At 41.6% G+C, this 25,139-nt stretch overlaps 1 protein-coding gene across 1 annotated transcript; it reads left to right on the top strand.

The window, feature by feature from the left end:
• Window positions 1-469: 469 nt before the first annotated feature.
• On the top strand, window positions 470-23,289 carry cdca2 (cell division cycle associated 2). The gene is made up of 15 exons (XM_005472981.4): window positions 470-841; window positions 1,325-1,517; window positions 1,669-1,805; window positions 7,085-7,250; window positions 7,679-7,833; window positions 8,229-8,360; window positions 10,243-10,372; window positions 12,036-12,361; window positions 12,651-12,702; window positions 12,809-12,883; window positions 13,320-13,456; window positions 13,612-13,674; window positions 13,908-13,979; window positions 19,254-19,419; window positions 19,615-23,289. Exons 2-15 carry the CDS (start codon window positions 1,325-1,327, stop codon window positions 20,499-20,501), a joined length of 2,691 nt encoding a protein of 896 aa, XP_005473038.1. The 5' UTR covers window positions 470-841; the 3' UTR covers window positions 20,502-23,289.
• Window positions 23,290-25,139: the final 1,850 nt, after the last annotated feature.

Here is a 25,139-nt window from a genome sequence, read left to right as displayed (position 1 = left end):
CCTGTGTACCGTGCTTTATTTCTGACTCAAACCCCACATCGTTATCATGTGTGTGAAAATAAATAAGCAATTTTCAAGAAGAAAATGCTAAAAGCACAGCAGCCTGTCTACCTACAAAGTGGATATTTAAATTTGAGAGAGATCCAGTTAAGTTCCAGCAGCTGGGCTTCAGAGCAGCCAACAGCAGATGGGGCCCTGCAGAGTTAAGGGAGTCCAGCAGGAACGCTGTTAAAAAAAATAAAATGAAAATGAATAATAAAAAATAATAATAATAGTAATAATGATCTCAAAACAAAGTGATTAATGTAAGTTATTTTTTCCTAGGCTACAAACAAGTGTTTGCTTTGTAAAATAAACTTTGTTTTAATATCAACCCTATTTTCTCTGTTGACGTTAGAGAGTCACGTGGTATCTCTCTTTCATTTCAATTGGCCAATTCATATTAAACGAGTTTCGGCCGCTTTCAAAGTGCTTGAAAATACGGAAGTTAGTTCTATAGGCCTCTACACTTTGTCAGTTGTTACCAATATTTTTTTATAATATTTTTTTACTAAGTCATTTTTATTCGTATTTTACATTTCCCGGCAATATACTTAAAAAATTAAAAATATTTAACTGCAGTCACGAACGTTGCTGACAATTTCGCGGAGGGATTCATACGCGGTCTCTGGCTCTGGTGTGGAGGGGGATTTGAATCGCCTTCTGCTCTTTTTTTAAAACCTTTTTATATTGTTATAAACGTCTGTTAAGACACTTGTGGGCTTTTTATAGCATAAAAAGACCCGAGTGTTCTTTTATATATATTTTAACGAGAGACAGCCAAATTATCTAAATCCAGAAGGTAAGTTTTTAAACTTGCTATCACTGTAGTGACACCGCCGCTGCTACTACTGTTAGCCAGCGAGTAAAGTCTTCACAAACTAGCGTTAACCAATATTCGTGTGGGTTTAATATTTTGTTGCCCGTTGCCAGTGCTAACCCAGGCAGACAGGAATGTGACCGCAGCTATCCGCTGCTCCTGACCATTTCTAGTTCTTTACTGATTACACGCTGTTATTGTGGAGCGTGTGCAAATGCTTCTGAGTAAAACTTCATGTGTTTGGCTGTGTTAGCATGCCCCTGAAGGGATTTCTTTTTTTAACGGGTGAAATCCTGTTCTCAGCACTCGTCTAAAAGCACGCGTTCCGTCAGAAATCATTTGTTATGGAAATGCATGTGACTGAGTCGCGTGCTTTTGTTATCCATGTTTCCTCTAGGACCGTCTACCTGTCCTTGTGGTTCTCTTGCATGTAATTTATAAGTCGTGCTTATGTTCTCATTGCAGATGGCTACAGCAGAGATCAGCACTGCCTCCTGTGAGGGTGATCAGGAGGGAGCTGCGTCGCCTCCCTCAGTAGAGGACACCCCCTCAGTTTTAAATCAAACCTCAGCGCCCCTGAATTTTTCTGAGCTCACCCCGAGTCAGTTTGGCATCTCTGTGCAGAGTTTTACCCCAGCAGCATCGTCAAACCGCAAAGGTGAGAGAGGATGGTTCGTTATTTGGCTGCAGCTGCTGTTGCTTTTAAACTGGTGGAGAGCAAGTAAAGGTGTCCAAAGCAGGTTTATATTTCTTGTATATGGACTCAATTGAGTGTCAGTCTAGCACCAAGCCTCTCTCTCTCCTGACAGATAAGTCTCGTCTAGCACAGCTGAAAGCCAGGCGGAGGTCCAGTGTTGGCGTCCGGGGCTCCCCAGAGACAAATTCTCTCATCCGCTTCATGGCACAACAGAAGATGAAGACTCCGCCGGCATCCCAAACTCCAGAGGTGAGATGCTTCTCGGGTTGCAAATCTGGCATCCCTGTCACATCCTATTAGAGTGCCAGACAGTTGTTCAGACTGCTTTGGCTTTCAGTTGGCTGGGATCAGTATTGAAACTGACATAGATTACTGGTACAGTGCACAACTGTACAACATGCTTTGTCTGTCGTCCTTTATGAGACGCACACGAGAGTTGTCACAGCCGCTGCTGCATACATACTGACGTACCTATAGAAGCACAGTTGTGGCACGATCTGATATTGTCGTGTTGGTGTTGTTCCCAGATCATCATACTAAATGTTGTTCCAGGATCAACATTGCAAGTGACCAATCAGAATGTTGTGACGTCATACTTTTGCGACTTCGGAAAAACCGCCGTAAAACAAAAAACTGTACTTAAGCTGCGAGAAACCGCCTCTGTCCACCGATCAACGGACCCTAACCCTAATCCTAATAATCCTAACCCTAACCCTTTAATAAACGGTAAGCAGAATTGATATTGTCCTTGCAACACTGGAATTTCATAAATGCACGAATGGCTTGGTGTGCAAAAGAATAACGTCACAACAATGTGATTGGTCACTTGCAATGTTGAACCTGGAACAACACCAACACGACGATATCAGATCATCCCACAGTTGTTATTTTGCCTCTGTATATAATCACAGTTTCAGATTTGAGTGTTGGTGATTTTACCAGTGCCATCCATCCACTTTCTTTACCACTTATACAAATTCATGGTCATGGGGGTCTGGAGCCTGTCCCAGCTGTCACAGGGTAAGAGCCAGGGTACACCCTGCACACTGTGGACTAACTCATGGATAACCATTCATACTGACATGCACAGAACCAGAACAAAGGGAGAACATGCAGACTCTACAGAGAGAGCCTCCCAGTTGGAAGAATCTTCTTACTCTGAGAGTTCTCACGAGTGCATTCAGTCTTTCTGAGAATGTAGCAAACTGCTGATTTGCTGCTCATAAAGTTTCTCCTCTCTCCCTGATAAGTGTGTTCTGGTTTTTGCTTTCTGCCTCGTTCACTTGCATTGACATCTGTTTGATTACATATTGGAATTTCCAATAAACAGTTGCCAAAATCAGATTCAATTAACTCTAGGCTTTGTTAACATAAAATGGTCCTGTTAGTCTGTCAGTTATTTGCCTCGTAAGTCTCAAAGCCTGCGTAAATGGATGGGTTATGTTAAATTGTTATTAAACCACTAATGTAAACATTTAGTTTAACTAAAGCAGAAAGGTCTCTGCTTCAGTCAGCTCTAGACTGCTGCATTTTAAATCCACTGTGAGGGTGTCCAGAAGCAAAATTATGAAACCTGTGTCCTTGTCCAAAAATATGTAGACCTGACTGCATGTGAACGCTTACATCTGGCTTATGCCTACTGTTGTCTCCTGCATGAATAGCAGTGCGTTTTTTTTTTTGTTTTTTGTGTTTTTTTAAAGTGCTGCCAGTGCATGCCAGCCTTTGGTGTCATTTCAGCTTGTCATGCACCTCTTGATTGCCTCCTCAACTTGGGTTTCCCATTTGGAGCAGTCCCAGCAACCCTGAATTAACAGTCCAAGATGGCAGTAGTAACTGTAAACCCTAGGAAAGCTGTAAAACTCTTAGTTTCATAAGATAACATCAAACGGATAGTTTCGCAAACTTGACAGAGTGATAATGAGATACATAAAGCCTTTTAAGCTTTACAGTTACTAAATATTTACTTTACAGCTTACACTTGTTCCTCTTTTATCTGTAATCCATGTTTTATTTTAATTATTGAAATTTTTAACAAATTTTATCTGAGCCCCTTTAAACACACATTGTTAAACTTCGCATAAGCTTCAGTTAAAATAAATCGGTGACCTGCTGGAATACAGGCAGACAACACAGGAAGTACACAGTTGCTTATGTAGGTGTTTGTTTTGTTTTTTTTGTGCTGCAGTAAGCTGTTGTATGCAGTGATGATCAGCGTTTGAAGTACACTCAGAGTTAATATCGACAGTAGCTTTGTGCATCAACGTTAGCTTAATGCAGTAAATGAACAGAGCAGAACAAAAACATGACAGAGCTCCTGCTGTGAGAGTGCCGTTTGAATGACAGAATGACTTCTGGCAAAAGGTGTTAAATAAAGCAGAGTTTCATACAAGGGCTTACTGTCACAGTGAAAAGCTCCACAGCCCGCCAGATGTGAATGATTGAAACAGAAACTGTACTGCATTTGTAGTTCTACCTCCCTGTGTTGTACACTATAGAGCGTGAAAACTTCAATCTAAACACAAGTTGAGGAAATCTCTGAACTCTGATCAACAGCATGTGTCTTCATGGCAGCATCTTTCCTTATGTTTGACCTTTAAAATATTTAAGGTAATACGGTGAGCAGTATTATTCAGTCAAAGTCATACATCACATTTATCACATTTCTTTGCTTGTGTAATAAAAATAGCAGTGTGATGGAGAACAGAGTGAATAATAAGCCCTTTTCAGAAGATATTTAAATAGCATTGCTGGTTTGAGCTGTTCAGAGACGTTTGTGTCACTGAGACATATGTAGAAAAACAAACGTTACTAATGCTTTTATTTAAGCAGTCTACGACTGTTTCAGCATCATATCATGCTGTAGAGAGTACAAGCTGCAGAAAGGGCCAGATTTACTTACTGCATCAGCTGTCTGTGCAGTGCCAAAGCTTGGGCTTTTCTGTTCTGTAGTTCTGCATATTTCTGGCCCTCATTACATTTAAATATGAAGCTTTGAAGACAGGGGAAGAATCATTGTTCGCTATATGACGCATGCAAGCTGTGGATACGTAACAGACAGAAAACACAATTTTGAGTGTTTCGGGGCGCCTTTAATATGACTATACTGAAAACTGCAGAGAGCACAAAAGCTGCTTTTGTTTGTTATGTGTTTGTTTTGGTTTTTAACTCTCTCTCATGCCTTATCTGTTACATAAGATAGGTGCATCAAAATACCGCTATTTGACTTGGACCTGAAGCATGTTAGAAGAAGGTGTGACTCTTCACATCTCACTGAATGTAACTCAGCTGCTTGAGATCCATGTTCCTTTGGGTTTTTTGGGGTTTTTTTAATGATTATCTACTGCCAGACACAGTATGCAGAAACAACAAACAAAAGCCTCGCACTGGATATTACTGTTCATAACTATCAGGAATGCATTATAGCTGCAGACCTGTTGAGCATCAAGTCATGTCAGTAATGCCACAGAACAAAACTGAGACAATGTTAGAGGAGGCGGAGTATTTGTGTCACTAACATAGTTCATGTGTATTCAGCTAGCTTAGCAGAACATCTGAAAACATGTTTTGGTCCTTTTTACACTGTTGGGATTGTAGCTAATTGAAGATGGATTACACAAATATTGATTCTGTTGGTGGTTATACAGTCAATCAAATAAACACACACTAAGGTGATTTCCGCTTGTCCTTGGTTATGGGACAGTGTGTGATCTGTGTGTGTTTCTTGGGGATAAAGTTTAGTTTCAGAGCAATATGTTAGTGAGGCTGATGAATTACAGATGAATGGCATCACTGAAAATAAATATGTTCACTATTAATTTAAATTATTTTCTGCAGCTTTCCTCGGGCATTAGTCTCTCTCTTTGTGTATTTTATATTGTTTATCCTTCTCCACGACCTGTTGCTCCTGACTGAAGTAGGCAGCGTTTGATTGGTCCATTTTATGCCTCCCCAAAAAAACCCATTAGATGCCTGCAAAGCAGAAAGCCTGGGTTAAAAAGGAAAGTTAATAGGTGCCGTTATGATACTGATTATCTCTGTATCATAACATATTGGGGTTCTAGGTTTTGTCGAGCTGCCTAATGCATTGAAATCCCGACTATGGCAAGCTCACTTTGTTGTATGGATTTCTGTGTTTTCAAAACTCCTTTTAACATCCACTGACACGTCTACAAAACAAGGACTTTTCTCCGGCGTGGATCATTCTCAGCATGATCTGAACCACAGTCTGCCATGTCTCAGCTTTTTGGAGCATTTTTCATTTTAGTCGACAGCAGACACCCTCCGAGTGTGACTTGTTCATGTTTAGTTACATTTGTTTCCGTTTGGTTACAAAAATGTTGCTTGTCAACAACACAGCTGTAGATCAGCCTGTAACTCTAATTATTAAAAGCTGAGAAATACACAAAGGGTTTTGAATAATGCACATTTATATGGAAAAGGCTTTCAACTACAAAACTTCTGTCTCAGCTCACCTGTCTTTAAGTCAGCTTTTAAGAAATGTTCATAAATGCAGTAAATGACAAATTAAATGAAAAACGGGCACAGAGTGTCTTAGTAATGTTGGTGGGCCTCCAAAAGAGCTTCAGTCCACATTGGCATTGATTGTACAAGTGTTCATCAAACCATTCAGTGACCCTTTATCCCCTGTGGATGGAGGCACTATCAGTGTAAAAAAAGACCACTCTCAGGATAGAAATGTTTCATCATCACGCTGAACAACTTTCTATTGATTTGCATTGATCTTTCCTCTGAGGGCAGCAATGGACTCAAACTATGTCAACAAAATACCCCCTACAGGATAACATCTCACTGTTCAGGGTTCAGGGCTTCCCTTTAATTTATCACACCTCTGGTAACTAAATGAAATTGTCCACAGTTTTCCAAACAAGTGTAAAGTATTTGAAGAGGTTTCTTTGAGAGCTGTGATTTCCCAAGCGTGCATGTGATTCATTTGTTTTATGTGAAATTCCGTGCACCAAATTTCACATAAAGCAAGTTATTCTGTTACTGTTGCGTTAATGGTTTACTTAACTTTTACATTTGGATGTAGCTTATTTGCTCGTTTGTGCATCGCTTTGTAGCTGATGGTTAGTCAATAATCGGCATTAAAGGCTCCAGTTGCCTAGGTAACGCTCCAAATTATTTACCACCCTCTCATATGTTGGTTAATGGTATCATTCGCTCTCATTGGGAGGCACTTTAATTGATCGCTTCAAAATGCTGAAGGTTTAACTTGCGGCCCACTCACTTTACATCGCCAGCAGTTCTTTCACCGACCACTGCTTAGTTTCACGTTCAGTGGTCTCTAGTTGCACCGTTGCTGTTGTGGATGCCCCTACATTGTGACTTTCCTGTTGAGATGATGTTCGGTGAAGTAAACCCTAACACTTGTGGATTGTGTAGATAAAAAGCTGTGTGTGATAGATGTGCTGCCACTCTGTAATATCACTTTTGTAATTTCAGAAGTCTCTGGCCTGTCAATGCGCATCACTGAGCAGATATGTTTATTTTGCCGTCTCAACTCTCAGCTTGTCAGAAGTAGCCCCTTCCTTCCCCGGGTCGCCTCCACGCTGAGGCAGAAGATGGCTTCCTTCCAGAGCCTGATGGATGTGGAGGAGAATGATGCCTGTGATCCGGTGCCAGCGCAGGACAGCAACACTGGAGGATGCATCAAGACAAGAGATTATCTGTCTGGTGAGGCTGCCTCATTGCCACAGGATTAATAGTTTCATTTTTCAATGAGGATCCATGCCAGAAGGATTTCTTTATGATGTCTGGAGGCATCGTTCATAAAGCAGTGGATTAATGCGCTGCACCGTATAAGCCTGACTGTGACAACATCTTACAGCAGAGATCTCTTCTGAGCTTGGTCATCTTCTTAAATGGGCCCAGTTTCTAAGCTGTTTGTTACTGAAGTGAGACTTTATCTCTATTCCTCTGATCAAAGGTTGTTTTTTTTTTTCCCTTTTTTGTACCCCAAGCTGTGTTTTTATCATATATTATTTGAAATGTGATATTTTCTTTTCATTTAACTTAGATATCCCCAAGTCCCATTTGTTTTTCTGTGTTTATGTAATATGCCTTTTTGATTGATGATTTTTTTTTTTTTTTTCCACTCTCAGATGGGAACAGCCATGGTGGAGGGAAGGAGAACAACCCTCCAATGACGCCTACACCCAGCAAGAGGAGGCGCACCAGCAGCCCCCCCGAAGGCTGCAGTGTGGAGATTAGAGAGGCCAGCACGCCTACCCTCTCCTCCACTTTGATGGAGCAGGAGGTACACCGACTCACTCTGACTCACTCACTTAACTGACTGCTGTAAATAATTTAGCTAAAAGGTTTTTACCTCTGTGTGCCTGGCTCCCATTGAAGCTGTCGATTATTTTTAACTCCTTTATGAATGGTAGATCTCAGGGCCAAACAGGATTTTTTTTTTTTTTTTTCTTTTTAGACTACAAGCTTCCAAAAAGAGAAATAAACCAACGAGCACTTTGAAGCGAAATATGTTTGAGAAAATACTGCCGGTTAAATTTTTCTTTTTCCCCCCTCACCTGACAGCGTTAACATCCTATTCTGTAATGTACTTTACAACTTTACAAATTCCTGGTTTTTGTTGTTGTAATGCAGTATAATATTATGAAAGCAGCTGGTTTTTCTGACCCATCCCGACAGGTGGATGAAGAACGGGTGATGCAGGCTGTTACACAAGGACCGGTGCCCTCCAGTGACTCGGTGGAAGAGGAACAAGCTCTGCTTAAGGCTAACTTTGACCTCGAGACCTCACCCTCTGCTGAGAACCCTCAGGTTAGGACTCAGCTACAACACAAGTTCAGGCAGAAGTTGGAAGAAATTGTTGCAGACAGACTTGTAGTGGTCGTCGTTACAGGCGGGGCCTTCTTTCTGCTCGGAATTCATCTGAGTATCACAATGATTTTTTTTAAACATGATTTAAACGCTGTAAATCAGATGTTGTCGCTAGGTGAATTAACGTGAAGTGAGGTTGTTATGTGAAATAATCGTGGCATGTTTTATTGAGTGAAACTTGTGATTGCTTTTATCCTAAGGCTCAATATGACACTTCTGTTCACGAGGGCATGTTGTGAGCAGTAGTAATCAGATATGTCGCAGCTGCAGTCACGCAGATGACTGTACCACAAAACAAGATTAATGGGTTAGCGAGATATGTCAAGCTTAAAGTCAGAGTTTTCAGTGTCACCAAGACACAGACTTGGTTGTGATACGCTTGATCTCCCACTGGGATTTTAGGTTTTGTAGAGCCAGCTAAAACAAGGAAAGTCTGAATATATCAAAATTGCTTTATAGCACACCCCTCTGGTGATAACTGGGCAGATGTTAGTAAAGAATTCGGTATACACTGGTCCATCTAACAGCCCAGGACTGTGCGGCTCATTTGGCTTTCTGAAGAAAACTGCACAACCAGCAGGCCTGCTATTGGTGGCTTGTTCTATTAACAGATGAAAGCAGGTTCTTAATGAGGTCAATTGACAAGGTATGAAAGAGTCTGGAGGTACTGTGGTGAACATTACACTGACTACAACATCATCCAGCATGACCAGTTTGGCAGTGGGCCAGTGATGGTCTGTAAGTGTTTAGAATGAAAGTGAAATCCTCAGGCTTTATGAGTCAGTCGCTACAGAACTCCAAACTTCATGTGGGAGGCCTTCAGATCGGCTCAAGAACAGTTCATAGAGAGCTTCATGGAATAGGTTTCCATGTCTGCATTGACCCAAGTGTAAAGTTGGGGGGGGGGGTTATCGTGTGGGGCTGTTTTTCAGGAGCTGAGCTCAGCAGCTTACTTCCAGTTAAACTCTTAATGCTTCAGTATACCAAGACATTTTGGACAATTTCATGCTGTGTGAACAGTTTGGGCGTGTCCTGTTCCTGTTCCAACTTGACTGTGCACCAGCACAAAGACACGACATGGATAAGTGAGTTTGGTGTGGAAGAACTTGGCTGGCCTGCACAGAACCCAACCTTAACTTGACAGAACACCTTTGGGGTGAATTAAGCCGAGGCTGTGAGCCAGACCTTCAGTGTTTGACGTGCTTCTGGGAGAATGGTCAAAATTCCCATAAACACACTCGTAAACCTTGTGAAACGCCTTCCCAGAAGAGTTGAAGCTGTTATAGCTGCAAAAGGTTGACCAATGTCAAATTATGTCCTATGGATTAGGAATGGGATGTTACTTAAGTTCATATGCATATCAAGGCAGACTAATGAATACTTTTGGCAATATAGTATGTGCCAGTATTTCAGCTTAAATATTTTGATCTTATGTGTTGATGGTTGTTGTCAAACTGGGAAACAGAAAATAAGCCCTGTTTTCAGAAATGTTACTATTCTGTGGTTCAGAGTCCTTATCACACTCGTACTCTCTTGTTTGTACTTTCATATAAGGTAGTACATTCTCGGTTATGCCTTCTGATCTTTTCCAAGCAATTTTTGGGGCTATTCATGATAACCGAGAAAGAAAGATATTTAAAGGATGCCTGCTGTGAGCTGATTAGATGAAATGATTATGGTTGTTCCGTGCTCCATTGTCCTTCTGGATTTTATGTACAAAAATTTATGCTAGTGTTGGATAAAATGCAAATATCTGTTCTCTATGTTCTGTCCTTGTCCTTGAACTACAGAATGAAAGCTCTCATGTGTTGTCTCTTAATAGGATGAGGTCTTTGAACTCCAAAGCCTCAGCCGACCACCTCCTGATGATCCTGCAGCCGTTTCACCACCGCAGCGTTCCTCCCCCTTCCGCATCCCCTCACTCCCTTTGTTGGTGGAGATGAAGCCCACAGGTGAGCACATCTTGCTCTCTGTGGCCTTGTTAGAGTAACTGACCTTTTATCTTGGTTTAGCCTTTGAGGCTCGGTGCACAGTGGCTTGCTCCAGTGTAGCCAAAGGTTCCGCTCGGCTGAATTGGTGCATATTCAGTGAAGAACTCGATGTTCGTTTGAGTTACCGTAGTGAAGAACATCATGCATGTATTTAGCAATAAGCAGTTTAGAGCGTTGGTGAATTAATTTTTTTTTAAAAGACTGAAAAAAGCCCAATATCAGATGGTCTGATAACAGTTATGTGATGTATCTTGCTTCACCTAACACCCACTTCCATTTGTAAATACCAGATCAGAATGTACTGATTCCAAATACACAACTTTAAAAAAATGTTTTCTCATTTTGTCATCATGCACATTGTCTTTTTTTTCTTTTCCTTTTTTCAAACAGTATCTTCGACAGTCTTAGCTTCATAATAAAGAAGTAGGCAGTCTTTCGGTGTCTTAGATACAGTTACATTTACAGGTCAGCCCCAAAATCACACTTTTTCAAATACCGACACAGGCTACACACAGACACACACGTCTGGTTTGCTATCCTCGTGGGGACATCCCATTGCCATAATGCTTTCCCTAGCTGCTTAGCCTAACCCTAACATCAGAAAATGAATGCCTAACCCTTACCCTGAACCTAACAATAACCTAATTGTAACCCTGACACTAAAGTGTGAAAAATGCCCCCAACCCCGTGGGGACCTGGATTTTGGTCCCCAGGAGGGCTGTTGGTCCCCACCAGTATTGTAAATTTCAGATTTTGGTCCCCACCAAGATAGTAAGAACACACACACACACACACACACACACACACACACACACACACACACACACACACACACACACACACACACACACACACACACACACACTCTATTTGTGGGCTGGATTTCACAGTGGCTGTGCTTGCTTGCTGTAGGGTGTAAAGATCCTGTAAATCTGTGGGTCAGGTCATACTTCGATTTGTATTTTTTATTTATTTGAGCCACAGACTTTTTTAAAATTAATTTATTTTTATTTAGAGAAGCCGAATAAGAACACAGGAAGAAGATATTTACTATACGAATCCTCACTTTGTGATCAGTTCTACCAGTCTGTTATGAATTTCCATTTCACTCTGTGAATAATTGTTAAGCATCTTTCATCAGACTAGCATGCTTATAACCAAACTACTGCTACATAACATAAGCAACATAAGCGCATGGCTAATGAATGGATTACATCGATGTCACACTAAAACAGGACTGGGTTATGAGACTACAGACATCATGAGGATTAACTAATAGGTCTTGCTTTCTGAATTGTTATATCTAAATCATGCTGGTAGTCTAGTTCATTTCCCATGATACTGCACCACTTCAGGAACCTTTCTTTAGTTAAACATGAGCAACGTGCAGATTGTCATGTGGATAAACAAATTTTCAGCCCTACAAATATACAAACTATGCTGGTCTGACTTTTTTCCTCTATCAAAAAACTTAATTCAGTGTTTATTCACATTTCAGATGATGTTTAGACAAAACAAGGCTAATCTATAATATCTCAAAGTCTCTCTTGGTGTTTATTATACAATGACTCCTGGAGAAAATAAAGTATATTTTTGTGCATTGTATGAATTTTCTATCTTGCAGGAGAGGAAGAGTCTAACGGGACGCCCACAACGATGACGAAGAAGAAGAAACGTGTGCGTTTCGGAGGTCCCCTCTCTCCTGAGTTTTTTGATAAGAACCTGCCTCCGAGCACCCCGTTACAAAAGGGAGGCACGCCGGCCCGACCACAAACTCCCGGTGGGAGCTTACATCTTCGTTCAGTGCTGAAGACGCCGCAGAGGAGTGAATCCAAGACACCAGAATGTCGGGCCGACTTCAGCAGCCCGACTGCATTTGGTGCTTCTCCTACACTCACAATGCCTCGCAAGTCCAGAATGCACTCTGAGGGAGATGAAGAGGATGGAAAGGTAGATGAGATTAAACTGTGATGGCAGTATGATGATTACACTTTACATGTAATAAAATCTTAGTTACAAAACATTAACACTTTCCAATGACATCAGCTACAAACAGGCTTTCCACAAGATAATTTGTTTGTCTGTTTGTAACTGCCCTGTTATTTATTATTGTCTGCTACCTGCTGCTGTTAGCTGTTGTCTGTTCCCTGCAAGGCTCAGGATACGACCCACGATCTGGTCTTGATTATAAATATTAGTCATCAGTGAATAATACTGCTTTTCTATTTTCTGGTCCTAGATTGTTTTCTTTTCGGTGGAGGAGATTGGCTCTGCTGTGGCGAGTGATACAGGTTGATTACAGTTTATTGACCCTGAGAGAGATGGCCTATTGTCTCCAGTGGAATGCAATTCAGCTCTGATACGATAACAGCTTTCTTTCATTTGTTTCATTTTCAGAATGGGCGTGGGATGCCCAGCCATTGAATTTAAACAATGCCTTCTACGAGGAGTCTCTCTCTCAGCTTCTGACAGGTAAACAGCTGTCATAGCTTTTTTTTTTTTTTTAATTGTCACTTAGCTTCCTGTCCTCATTGATCTACTTCTGTAACCGCTATTGTCTCCGGGCAAATCTGAGTACGCCAGGGTAAAAGACTTCAGAACCTGAAGTTAAGGTTGTGTGGAGCTGAATCACGTCAGGATTTTTATTTTGACATCATACTAAGAAATTAAGCCGCCCTCTGCCGCTCTAATTATAAAAAAAGATTAAAACAATCAGAGAAATCAGAATGAGAAACATCCTTAAACCTCCTCCTGTTGGTTTAAAAGCTGCACGGTTCCTTTTGTCAGCTGAACTGTATTAATTCGTGTGAATCATTTTTCCACGCTAATCAGCAGAGTTGTTATTATCAGTTATTGCTAAATTCTCAAACAGAAGTCTTCAGCTGTAATACTGTAGGTTTTCCCCCAGAGTCTGACACCAACCCCAGCACAACCTCCCAGATGGATGTCCAGTCTGAGCCCGACTCCCTGCCAGAGAAGGAGAAGCAACCAGACGCTGGAGTTGGAGGTCCAACTGCAGCCCGATCCAGCAACAGAAGGAGAAAGGTCTGCCACCGTTAAGATTTTTTTTCTTCAAATTCTTGGATACATCTATGTGAGCTCATGGGAATGTTTAAAAAAAAAAAAAAAAAAAAAAAACTACCAAAATAATTTATTACCATCCTCTACAGAATTTTATTCTGTGCAATTTTCTCTTGCAGCCAGCACCAAAACAAGAACTTGGAAGTGAACCTCGAGCTTGCTCCAGCAGCCGAAAGAGGAAGGTATGCTATTCCCATAAACTGCATGATTCACTTGTACAAATGTCCATTTAGAAGCAAAGATGGCCTTTTTTTTCTTAATCATTTGGAGGTCATAACATGTTCCAATCTAATCTACTGTTTAATTCTGCTGGATGTGAGCTTAAGCACATCTAAGGACTTGTACTGTGTGTGTGCGTGTGTGTGTCTCAGAGTCTATATAATATATCCTGGGGTAAACTTTTCTGTTCCCCCAGCTGCCAGAAGAGAGTGAACCTGTGAAGAGGTCGGCACGGTCTGCTGCCAAGTTGGCCTCTGGGAAGATGAAGGTGAGTTGGATGAGTGTGCTTGTCTGATTACTCTTTCCATCACTTCACTGAGGGCTTTGCAGAATTGTCTTTTTACAAGCTGTCATGTAGATGATGGCTACACAATCTGATTATGACTTAACGTCATAGTGAGTATGTATTCATGTTAATATGGCCCATATTGAACAGCAAATAGCACATCTGTGATGTCATGTACAGTGGTAATGCTGATCCTTATTCATAAAGTTGTGCATGACTGGAGAGTCAACACTGCTGTCACAGATAATTACGTAAAGAAGTTTGATGAGACAAAGAGGGAGTGTTTGTGCTTTATATCGTAGTGGTGAGGTGTATATTTTGGTACAGAACCACAGGAGGCTATATTACTGTTTGATCTGACTATGCAATTTCCACACCATGAGGGTACTTTAATAATGGGTTCTACGAGGACCTTTTATAGCATATTGTTAGGTTTGGATTTTGAAGCTACCAGCAAAGTAACTTCCACTAAGTGAAATATTTCTGCTGATTAATAGAAGTGGAATACCATGAAACCATATGGATCCATTTATGTAGTATTCAGCTACACACAGTGAAGGCTTTTGCTTATGCAGCCTACACAGACATGCTTGTATACAGTCGTCCAAAAAGAAGTGTATACTGGTGGGAATGACAACCAATCAAATCCAGATTGGTTGAAAAGTGGGCACGAACAACACTTTTTATGTTATGCCGTCTTCCAGGTACCTCGGGAGTGGGATGTTAGAATTCCAAGTTGGTGTGTACCAATAGGAAAATCGGAAAAGCTTGAAAAAATAGGATTTGTTTTGCTTTTTCATGGATGGACTCTTATCCATGAATCCAAGATACTGCCGCCCTCTTGGATCGTTAACTCTGGGTTGATGGGATTGTTCCAGATGAAAATTCTGACTAGGAACCTTGTGTGCTATGTCATCCTAATCCTGTGTTGTTATCATTGGTAAACTGATAAGCTCTTATCACTTTTTCACCGTCCGGGTTGTTTAACGGTTACATTAAGATTAATGTTATTGGGCTTATATTTCTTATTTCACTATTGAACTGAAAACCTACTGAACCATGACCTCGCATCTGAGATATGTATCAAGAGTGACTTTTGTGTACTATTGGGGATAGACCGGATGAATAGACAGATCATAACCTTTTTAGTCTTTCAATCATAGAAACATTTGGCAATGATCTGTATTTTTGTTGTCAAGAGATCCTGTTTTAAAACAAACAAACAAAACAACACAGTAGTTGATCCATCCAGGTTTTTACCCACTCAACTGTAAAACGAAACGATGGTGAGTGTACTGTCCCCAGGCAGCATAGACGCACAAGTTTGTGACTGCAATAATTTATGAATGAGGTGACATATCACTAAAGCACTTCTGGATGGATGCAAACTGCATTTTGTTGCCCTGTACCTGTGCATGTGCAATGACAATAAAGTTGAATTCTATTCTATTCTATTCTACATAGGAGTTTCACATTTGGGACAGGTTTGATTCCTGGTAACCTTGACCTCAAGGTTAGAGCTTTCTGAAAATCTTGTGAATGCGATAACTGAAATGAGGCAACATAAGATTTTGAGGTTGGTACTATTGACTAGTTTCACACTTAGCAAGGCTCGCAAAATTTCAAAATCTCTGGTAGCCCTTCAGGCAGGCACTCTTCAGTTTTTGGTAGCCCAAAATAAATTTAAATTGCCTGAATAAAAAAGAGAGCAATTTTTTAATGTTTTGTTTCCTTTACAATATTATACATTAAAGTATAATATTGTAACGGAAACAAAAATTAATCAGAAAGTTGTTAAAATACAAATCACAGCACAGGTTCTAATTGAACAGAAATTTCTATGAAGGTGTAAGAACTGTGTAGAACATGAATCAGTCTGTGTCAGATCCTGAATCTGAAATTTCCACTGAAGTCAAGGGTAAGGGGTGAGTGGAACCAAGATCGAGGCCATTTGCTTTTTGAAGTTTGCAAAAACTGCTAAATTTGGCCAATGGTGGTTCACTCTTTGCAACATAGTACGCTTTTGAAAGATTTTTCAGGACTTCTTCTTGTGCTTGGTTTATTTTTAGTATGTTTTTTGCAGTTGCTGTTCTGGGAAAGATATTGCAGACTGGGCAATAATGCATTTCTTGCGTTTCTCATGGGTTCTGATGGGGTCTTTCTTAAAATTACTGGTCCCAGTTACAAAGGCGTTTGTCGACTCAAATGAAATGAAACTCACGACACACCCGGCAGAACATTATGTTATTTAGCTCGTCATATTCCAGCCACATAAATTCTTTTGTCCATGAAACCAAAAAAGCTGAGCTTTCTTTTTGCCTCATAGTCTGATTTGTCATAACTTTTCCGTTTTGTGGTAGGCTTTTCATTGGCTGCCCCTTCTTCACCCTGACCTGTCTTATTTGGCTCAGCAGAACTAAAATACCTGCATAAATCCTGCTGCTTTTACATGCACTCACATAACGGTCAGCAATTCTCTGCGCAATCAACCTCTCACATGTTTAAGCTTGCTGTGGGAGATTTCACTTGTCAGGTTTGACTAGTAAGCTAATGAGTGATAAGACGATGTCAGAGGAATTGGTGCGCAATTAATCGTCACTCACCAATCAGTGCTGCCGCTCTCTATACACTGGTCGCGCAATCGCAAAGTGAAAGCAAAAAACAAGCGCAAATTCAAACACGATTTCAATATGTCACATAGTGACAGTGGCTCATCGATGCCAATGACATAATTACTCAGCTACATTTTCGAAAGAATGCAAAAGCATTGACACACATTTTTCCTTCCTATGATAGCCCGACGGGCAGGGCTGAGATAGATTTTGGTAGCCCGACTAGAAAAATCGCTAGCCCCAGGACGTCGGGCTAGCGACTTTGCGAGCCCTGCTTAGCTAATCTACTAGGAGGCTGAGGGGTAGCACTGCCGGCCACCAGTAATTTCTAGCATGTCTATACCAAGTAGACCCAAACTAATTTCCACGATTATTAATGACCTAACTCATTAAACAGCTCACAAATATATACATCACTACCTTCCTTTTTTCTAAATTCAAGGAAATGTGGTGGTATTTACAACATCCATGTATTCACAGTGAGTAGGGTAGGAAGTGACAATAGGGCAGAGGACAGAAGGAAAAGGAAACATAGCACAGAATAAGATAAAACATTGCCAAAACCACTGTCATCATGTGTTTGCTGACTGGGCACGTACTGCAGGTGACTATGTGGAAGCATGTGTGTGACAGTTATTTATTTTTAAACATACATGCTCTTACTAGACTTTTTGTTCGATACACTTTGATTGCCTACCATCCACATGTCACTTTTCCATTTTCTTTTCCCTATTCTTCCTGTTTTCAGTACCTTTTGTTGAATGTGCATTATATTTTCATGTGTCAACACTTGACTAGTGCAAAGCATAAAAAAGGTAGGATAAGTGAAATTGGTTTAGCCCAGGGCAGGTCAAGTGAGAGGATGTACGAGCACACAGGGTCCTGATAGCTGTCCAGACTGAAGCTCACATTGCTGCAGTCCATTTACTGAGTGTGCAGTGCCCAGCTCTTCAAATAGTACATGTCCACGGGATCCATCATTTCCACACTTCCTGTTCATCGTCTGTGTAACAGGTCTAGTATTCTGGCAGCATCGTGTCAGATAGGATGCTTGAAGTAAAATATCTGAAAATAAAACTCTGAAAAACCCTTTAAACCAGCCGGTGGAACTAAAATGAGGACAGATTGAGCAACTCAGTGTCTTCTTTCTCACCTCGCATGTTTTCACAAACATATCCCAAAGAAAGTTGGCAAACAAGCCGTCATGTTGTGTCAGTTTGAAAGCCCACGTGAGGCGTTCGCCCAGTCAGATACAGCCCAGTGTTTACATGGTTGTAGGAGGATGCAGGAGAGAGAAAGCGAGCGAGCTCCTGTCGAACACTGAATGGCTGCAAAGTGTCCAGTCCTGGAAAGCAGGGAGAACCCACACAGGCAAAATTTTAAAAAAATGTCCCCCTTAGACACAAACTGTATCCGTACCGTAGGTTTGTTTTTTCTTCATAGATTAATGCTCCCAGTCAGGACTTATTTAAAGCTCCGTGTTCAGATCTGCCAAACAACTTCTTCAGTTACACTCTCAGGCTGTGCGATATGATGAAATATATCGGATGACGAAATTAGAACATCTATCGTTTCATATTATACGCTACAATTTTTTTTTTTTTTTTTTTTTTTTTTTTTGCGGTGTCGCAAAATACACTGTTTATTTTTTTTCATTGTTTGGATGGTCACCATGTGGATGCAGGCACAGAGAATACCAGCATGGCCGGTGAAGATGATACAGAACCAGGTAGCTCCAAACAGAGGGACCTCTGTAGCATGGACATGGTTTGGTTATGAAAGGTCTGACAAGGACCAGAAAAATGTATCATGAAAATTATGCTCAAACCGGTCCCCAGCACAGACTCAAACACACACAAACCTCTTCTACCACCTACGAGTTTACAGATGAGAAGCAAAAAAAGAGCCATCAGGTGCTCAAAATAAACCTTAGACTCAAATGTTAGAACAGGCTTTTCTCTGCAGCACGCTGTGTAATAAATACAAAGAAAAGGGCAGCTGTTATAACTTATATCTAAAAATATATAGCTTCATGCATTGGTCAAAACACTCGACTCCAGGTACACAACACCCAGCTGAAAACACTTCACACAAGTCGAGTTGGCCGAGATTCACAGAATTTACAGAAAATGCACTTTTTTGTGATATGTATCATTATGGGGATATGAGGTTTTGGTCATATCGCACAGCCCTATTACACTCCATGAAATGCAGACAGAGCTGATGAAAATGAAAGTGCTGTCTGACTACGACAAGAGACTGATGAGCACAAAGTGTCACCGAGGCAGAATCGTAAGAATCAGAGGACGAAGCAGATGGCGATTATTACTCCTGCAGGGATTCAGTTTTCCATCTTAAAGGTTTTATATCCATAACACACATTTGCTCAAGAGCATGAGCGGACATTCTCCAGCAGTTTCTTTGATTTGAGCTAAATGATAAAATATTTTCAGGGTTTTTTTCCAATTTTATGTTTGTGTTTATAAAAGATGTTTGTGCATTAGATAATCATTGTATTATTAATGAAATGCGCAAGATCGAAACACTTTGCATACCATATTAGAGGTGGATACTTGCCAGCTTTAACACTTCTGCAGACTTGTCGATGCAGAATTTTCTAACACTGCAGTTTGTTGGTCCCCAGATGACCTCCAGCACAACGCGTCGATGGAACAAGGACGTAGACCGCTCGCTGTACGGCTCGCGTGAATATGCCTCCAAGAACCCCGCCCTGAGTCCCATCACCGAGAGGCTGTCCTTCATCAGTGAGTCTCCAACAGCACAGGAGACTCCTTCAATGAGCTGCAAGGGTAAAAAAAGAAAGAGGGGGGGAAAAAAAAAAAGCTGCCAGTGTGTGATTTAGCCTGTAGTTGGAGACAGTATTACTGTCTGGATGTCAAACTTTATTTTAGTCCCTAAAAAATGAGAACCTTTGGATTCAGGGGAAACCAGCAGAAACATTTTTTTTCCTGAGATTTTTCTTTTGTCCTCATTTTTCTTCACAGCTCCAGATCAGGAAACCCAGCTGAATCCTGAGCTAACTAATGAAACTCAAGTGATACACGACCTCGCTGTGACAAATGGCTCAGAAACCACTGTAGAAGATTCTGTCACATCGCCCAGCTTGAGTGAAAAAAGTGCCGCCGGGCAGGACAGCAGGCTGTTGGGGGTGAGGGTCAGAGGAAGACGACTGAAGAAAAGGAAGGTCAGTGTCACTGACAGTGACCTGACCAGAGGAGAGACAGAGCAGCAGCTCTATGAAGAGCAAACCACTACAAGCCTTGAGCTATCAACGAGAACCCCTTCTGTACATGAAGAGAGACAAGAAGACACTGTAGAGCTTTGTGCCCAGACCTCTGCAGATACTCTCTGCACAGAGTCAGAATTTCACGTGAGTGCACATGCACCTACTTCAGACTGCCTGAACAACACAGAGCCAGCACAAGGGAAAGTCAAGCGGGGCAGGAGGAGCTCCGTAAGCAACTCAGTGACAGCGGAGCAGCAGAACTACGTAAAGAAGCACCAAACCAGCTGTGACGAGGAGGAGGAAAGACAGGGAGACCGAGCAGCAAGCTCACAGGAAAACATCCAGTCAAGCTCTGATGGCCAGGAAGAGGGGGAAAGACCTCATGTGGACCTTGCTCCCTGGCAAGCTGACTTTAATTTTGAGGATGTGTTTAAACCAGTTTGCACTAGAGGGCAGCGCTCAGTGCGCCGCAGCCTGAGGAACCAGAGCAACGCTGAGAACAGCAGCAGTGCAGGGCTCGCCTGGCTGCCTCGTACCTCTCCCGAGTCCAGCAAAGAGACCCGCAGGAGGACCCGGGGCCGTCGGCTCAGTGCTGCTCTGCCCAGCCAGCCTTCACTCCCTGAGGAGACAGGAGATACCTCCTGAGATCATTTACCTAACTTAATGAACTGAGATTAAGAGGGAATAAAAAATACATTGATTACACCTCCACACACCACTGATTCCCCAAAAGAGGAGACTGATTGTTTCACACTTAACTAAAACATTGATTTTTTTTTTTCTTTTGTTTCCTTCTCTGTGAATTATTAGAGATGACCAGCAATTTGTGACGGTTTCCCTCCAGTAACTAAGCCAGTCAATATGCTGAGAGCTCAATCATCTCTGCTGACCACCTAATCAATATCGTGGCACTCAGCTGGTAATCACAGTGCATCTTCAGTCTGCCTCTCCAAAGTCACTGGATCAGGCATCTCCAAGTCAATATCTGCTCCTGTGGCTGGATGAAGATGGCTGTGTTGCATTCACCATCTGTCAGCCAAAGGCAGGCGGGCTTTACACAGAGAACTTACATGAATGTGCTCAAATAATTCTGCTTAGTTGTGATTGGTGGTTGTTTTTTTTTTTGTTTTTTTAATGATCTAAGCAGTTGTGGTTAGTGAAATTAAAACTGTACCTTCCAAGCATCTGCGTCTAACTAAATATATTGCCTCCATGTAAAGATGGCACATTAGAACAAACTGTTCATTTAAAAGGATGCTTTAGATCTATTTAGAGCAAATTTATCCAGATAATAAAGCAGCCGCTTGTCTCCACAAACATGACGTTCCAGCTGTGTGTGGTCACTCGAGTTCAAGTGCAGCAGCTTTCCCTTTAGCATAAACCGTCCTGTTCTGTATTTTAAACATGGCCAAATGCCTGAAAGTAAATTGACCTCTAACCTCCACCCAAGTTCCAGTGGTTATAGATTTTCAAAATCTGTTGCTCAGTACCGGCTCCATCCATCTGTCACAGAGGGCAGTAACAAATTGAGTTTCAGATTCAGTTCACATAGGAAAATTGGCTCGCAGAATGATGCATGACTGTAATCTATCCATCACTGAGTAATTGACTGCCTCCTTTTACATCAAGTCAGAGTCACTTGGCTGAAGGACGACAGAGGTTTTTGGCCCCCCTAGTGATCTGCCAAGGCCTTTTTCTGCTCTCTATTCCCACCGGAAGACAGATGGACAAAATCATAAACCCACTAATGTAATGTTGTGTGGCTGCAGTGGGGCCACACTGCCATCTGGTGGCACTCTTGCAGAATTGCTGCTTATTGATGTGCTGTTTTTGGGGCTGGGAGGGTGCGTCAGGAAATGATGCTGCTGTCAAGAGTGGGAATAATATAAATGTGTGGAAGTTCAGCTTTATTGATGGCTGCTACTGCTTGGAGGGAAAAAAAACACAGACTAGGCTCGTGTGCGCGTTTTTTCTGCTCGACTGTGACACTGTGTGTTTGTCTGCTCTTGTCTTTTAAAACTTGTATCATCTTTGTAAATGTGCAGTTTATAGAGTTGAAGCCAAACTGCTGCACCTCTATAATATGAGTGGGTGTTGGGCGTGTTGTCTCTGAGAGCGCGGGAGTGTGTATGTGTGTACGTGAGGGGTGTGAAGCCCCTGTCCCTGGCAGACGGGCATACTGAAGGCAGCTTAACACAAGAACAATGGGGTCCTTTGACCAAAACGACACCCCTAAGACATGTGGCCTCCTGTCACCGTGGCAACCCCCCATGGGACAGAGAGCGGGGTGACAGCTGGAGAGGAGGACTTACAAAAATGGAGTCCATTTCTTTCCACTGAAGCTCTCCCGGCTCTATATCTTTCCCCTCTTCTCCAGGGCCTCCTCTACACTTTGGCCCTGGTGAATGCAGGATACATCTCATTTTACAGCTCCATGCGATTGACCTTACAGGCTTGACTTGCCACCTACAAATCCTCCAGAGGGGAAAATAAATAAATAAAGAATCAGAGCCAACAATAAATCAGCTCTTTATTGGCTCTCGTTACTGTCAGTAATAAGAGCGCATTGAGCGTCGCTGACAAATATGCGGCTGAGCCACAAGATTTCACACTCGCTCTACTCTTGATTTTACGCCTCATTTTAAAACGGATGATCACTTTCTGTACGAGCACAAAGAGACATAATCAGTTATTTGTACTTCCAGATTTAGAGACCTTGGTCTTTCAATTAGTTAATTAGTAACTGAATGGTATTAAGTTGTCCCGCTGCCTCTGGCCTTTCTGCGCTCTGTGCTGCGAGCCTTCTATTATTGATGTTCAGAGGCATGATCTCTAAGCCATACACAGCTCTCCTATGGAGCTGAAGGCAGCAGGAGGAGGGCGACAAAACAAAAGGCAGGACAACAGCAAGAGACCCTCCAGCTACTCCGTTTGGTTTGCTGTCCCAGTGTGTCTGCATGCTGCGACTGGCTCAAACCTGTTTAAGAAAGCTGCCTCTACACACAGACGAGAGGGCGTAGTATAGATTCTTCATGCCTAATCTAGAAATCCAATACTGGGAGCATATTAGGACATTGTAATCGGTCATTTAGTGCTGCTACTTTAAAACGGCCTTGGATTAAAGTTGGGCTCAGAAATTTTAACAGTGGAGCTTTAAATTTAATTTCCCTTTTAGTCTAAGACTAGGCTTAATCCATTTGTGGGAAAGTGTCTGCACAATTACAGCTGTGACTAACAATTGGGTAATCTGTCTCATCCCCCCCAAAAGTGTCCATAATCATAAAGAGAGGGTTTACTTTTTCCATAATTCCTGTTTCCATAATGGTTGATCCAACATTATGGACAGCTATTTTTAATGCAAATATATATTTGTAGTGTTGTTCATATTTACAGAAAAGCAGGGAAAGAAATATTAAAACAATTTTTCCATCAAGATGCCAAAATTGCATTTCTTTATTTTCATTCCTGTACAGAAGCATTAATTGTTGAATGTTTTGCTCGATTCATTTCTGACTTCTAAGAGAAGTCCATAGTGTTTTTTCTAGTATAAAAAAAAATGTGATTTAAGTCATTTTTAGTTTTAATGTTTTTGACAGATTTCTAAAATAGTTTTTTTTTCTTGTTTTTATGACAAGTGGTCCAATAAATCTGTTAAGCACATATGTATATAGTGCTTTTCTACTCTAATCTGGTCAGAAACACTGAAAAGCTGCAAGAGTTACCAATCCTTAATCTTTCTCAAATTGGAGAAGCTTGCAACTTCCTGCAGTCTACTCTGGCTGCCCAGCCAAACTGGCCACAGCCTCGTGCAGAGAGGTAACCAAAGCACAATAGCCAATATAAATGGGGTGCAGGTGTGCATTTTAGTACCAGTTAATTGAAAAAGAATCTTTGCACATGTGAATGCTTGAAGAAAATGCTCACATCCACAGACAACATCAGCAATGTTATCTGTGTCGTTCTGTTTGTAGTCGAGTCTGATGTCTTTATTTTCTTCCAGAAGCCTGCTGTGTGTTAGGGGTGTGATGAATCAGGGGAATACCCAATTAGACAGCAAACGTGGGCGCCCGTGTCATCGTTTCCAAACATTATGTGTTTCTATTCATTCAGACTAAAATGCAGTAAATTCTCCTGTAGTGCTTATTACACACTGCAGTCGTCTGGATGCTAGTCATGAGTGTAGGAAAGATCTGAGTTCTAAAAGAAATATGCACGGCCCTGTGGAGGTCCTTCACATAGATGAGAGACGGAGAGAGCACCCCAGCAGTCAGGTCACTCACATGTGTGACAGCCCACTAACTTTGTCTACAGCCACCTGAACAACTCGGACCATGAGAAAGCTCTATTGGAACAGATGTGAGAGGTAATGCACGCGTAAACAAAGCTGTGTAACTAGTTAAAGATTCAAAACTACATGCAATGAAACGGCAAGCAAGGGAAGAGTACCAAAGCAGCATTAGAGAGGTTGCCGTCGTGCCAGGAGAAATTAAAAGAGAGGAAGTAAACAATGCTTCCAGCATTATGTGTGTTGACGAAACAGAGCTCTCCAGTCGCATACCTGCGCAAATCCTCACTGTGTCTGGACTCGATTTATTCTCGAGTGATACAAACGAGAAAAACCCCAAGTGTTCAGATGAAGAGAGGCGCTCACTCGAATGTTAATTCTTCAAACATGCTTTAAAAAAACTAACAGACTCCATTTGATTGATGTTTGATGATCTTTGTGTTGTAATCAGAAAGATTTCATCATCTTGTAGGGAAGATGATTAAATTCATTTTTCACCTCAAAATTCTATACACAATACCTCATGATGACAAGGTGAAAAGTTGTGAAGTTTTTTTAAGTTTATTAAACAAAACCTACAATATTTCCATTGATCATCTGTCAGATGTTTCTGCTACTTAAGTAAAGTCCACCTGTGGTAAATTCAGTTGATGGGACATGAGCCCAATAAACACTCAACTGTCTACATAAGGGCCCATCGTTAACGGTGCATGTCAGAGCACCAACCAAGCTGTGAAGTCCAAGGAACTGTCTGTAGACCTGAGACAGGATTGTATCAAGGCACAGATTTGAGGAAAGGTACGGGAAAAGTTTCTGCATAATTGAGGGTCCCAGTGAGAACAGTGGTCTCCATCATCTGCACATAGAAGACGTTTGAAACCACCAGGACTCTTCCTAAAGTCACTAGACTCTTCTAAGGTAATGGGGTAGAGTGGGCTTAATCAGGGAAGCAAACAAGATGCTTGGCCTGAATGCCAAGCATCGGATCTGGGGGAAAC

This window comes from Oreochromis niloticus, linkage group LG12 (genome assembly GCF_001858045.2).
Source record: "Oreochromis niloticus isolate F11D_XX linkage group LG12, O_niloticus_UMD_NMBU, whole genome shotgun sequence".
Lineage (NCBI taxonomy): Eukaryota > Metazoa > Chordata > Actinopteri > Cichliformes > Cichlidae > Oreochromis > Oreochromis niloticus.
This window is presented reverse-complemented; position numbering and strand designations above follow the sequence as displayed.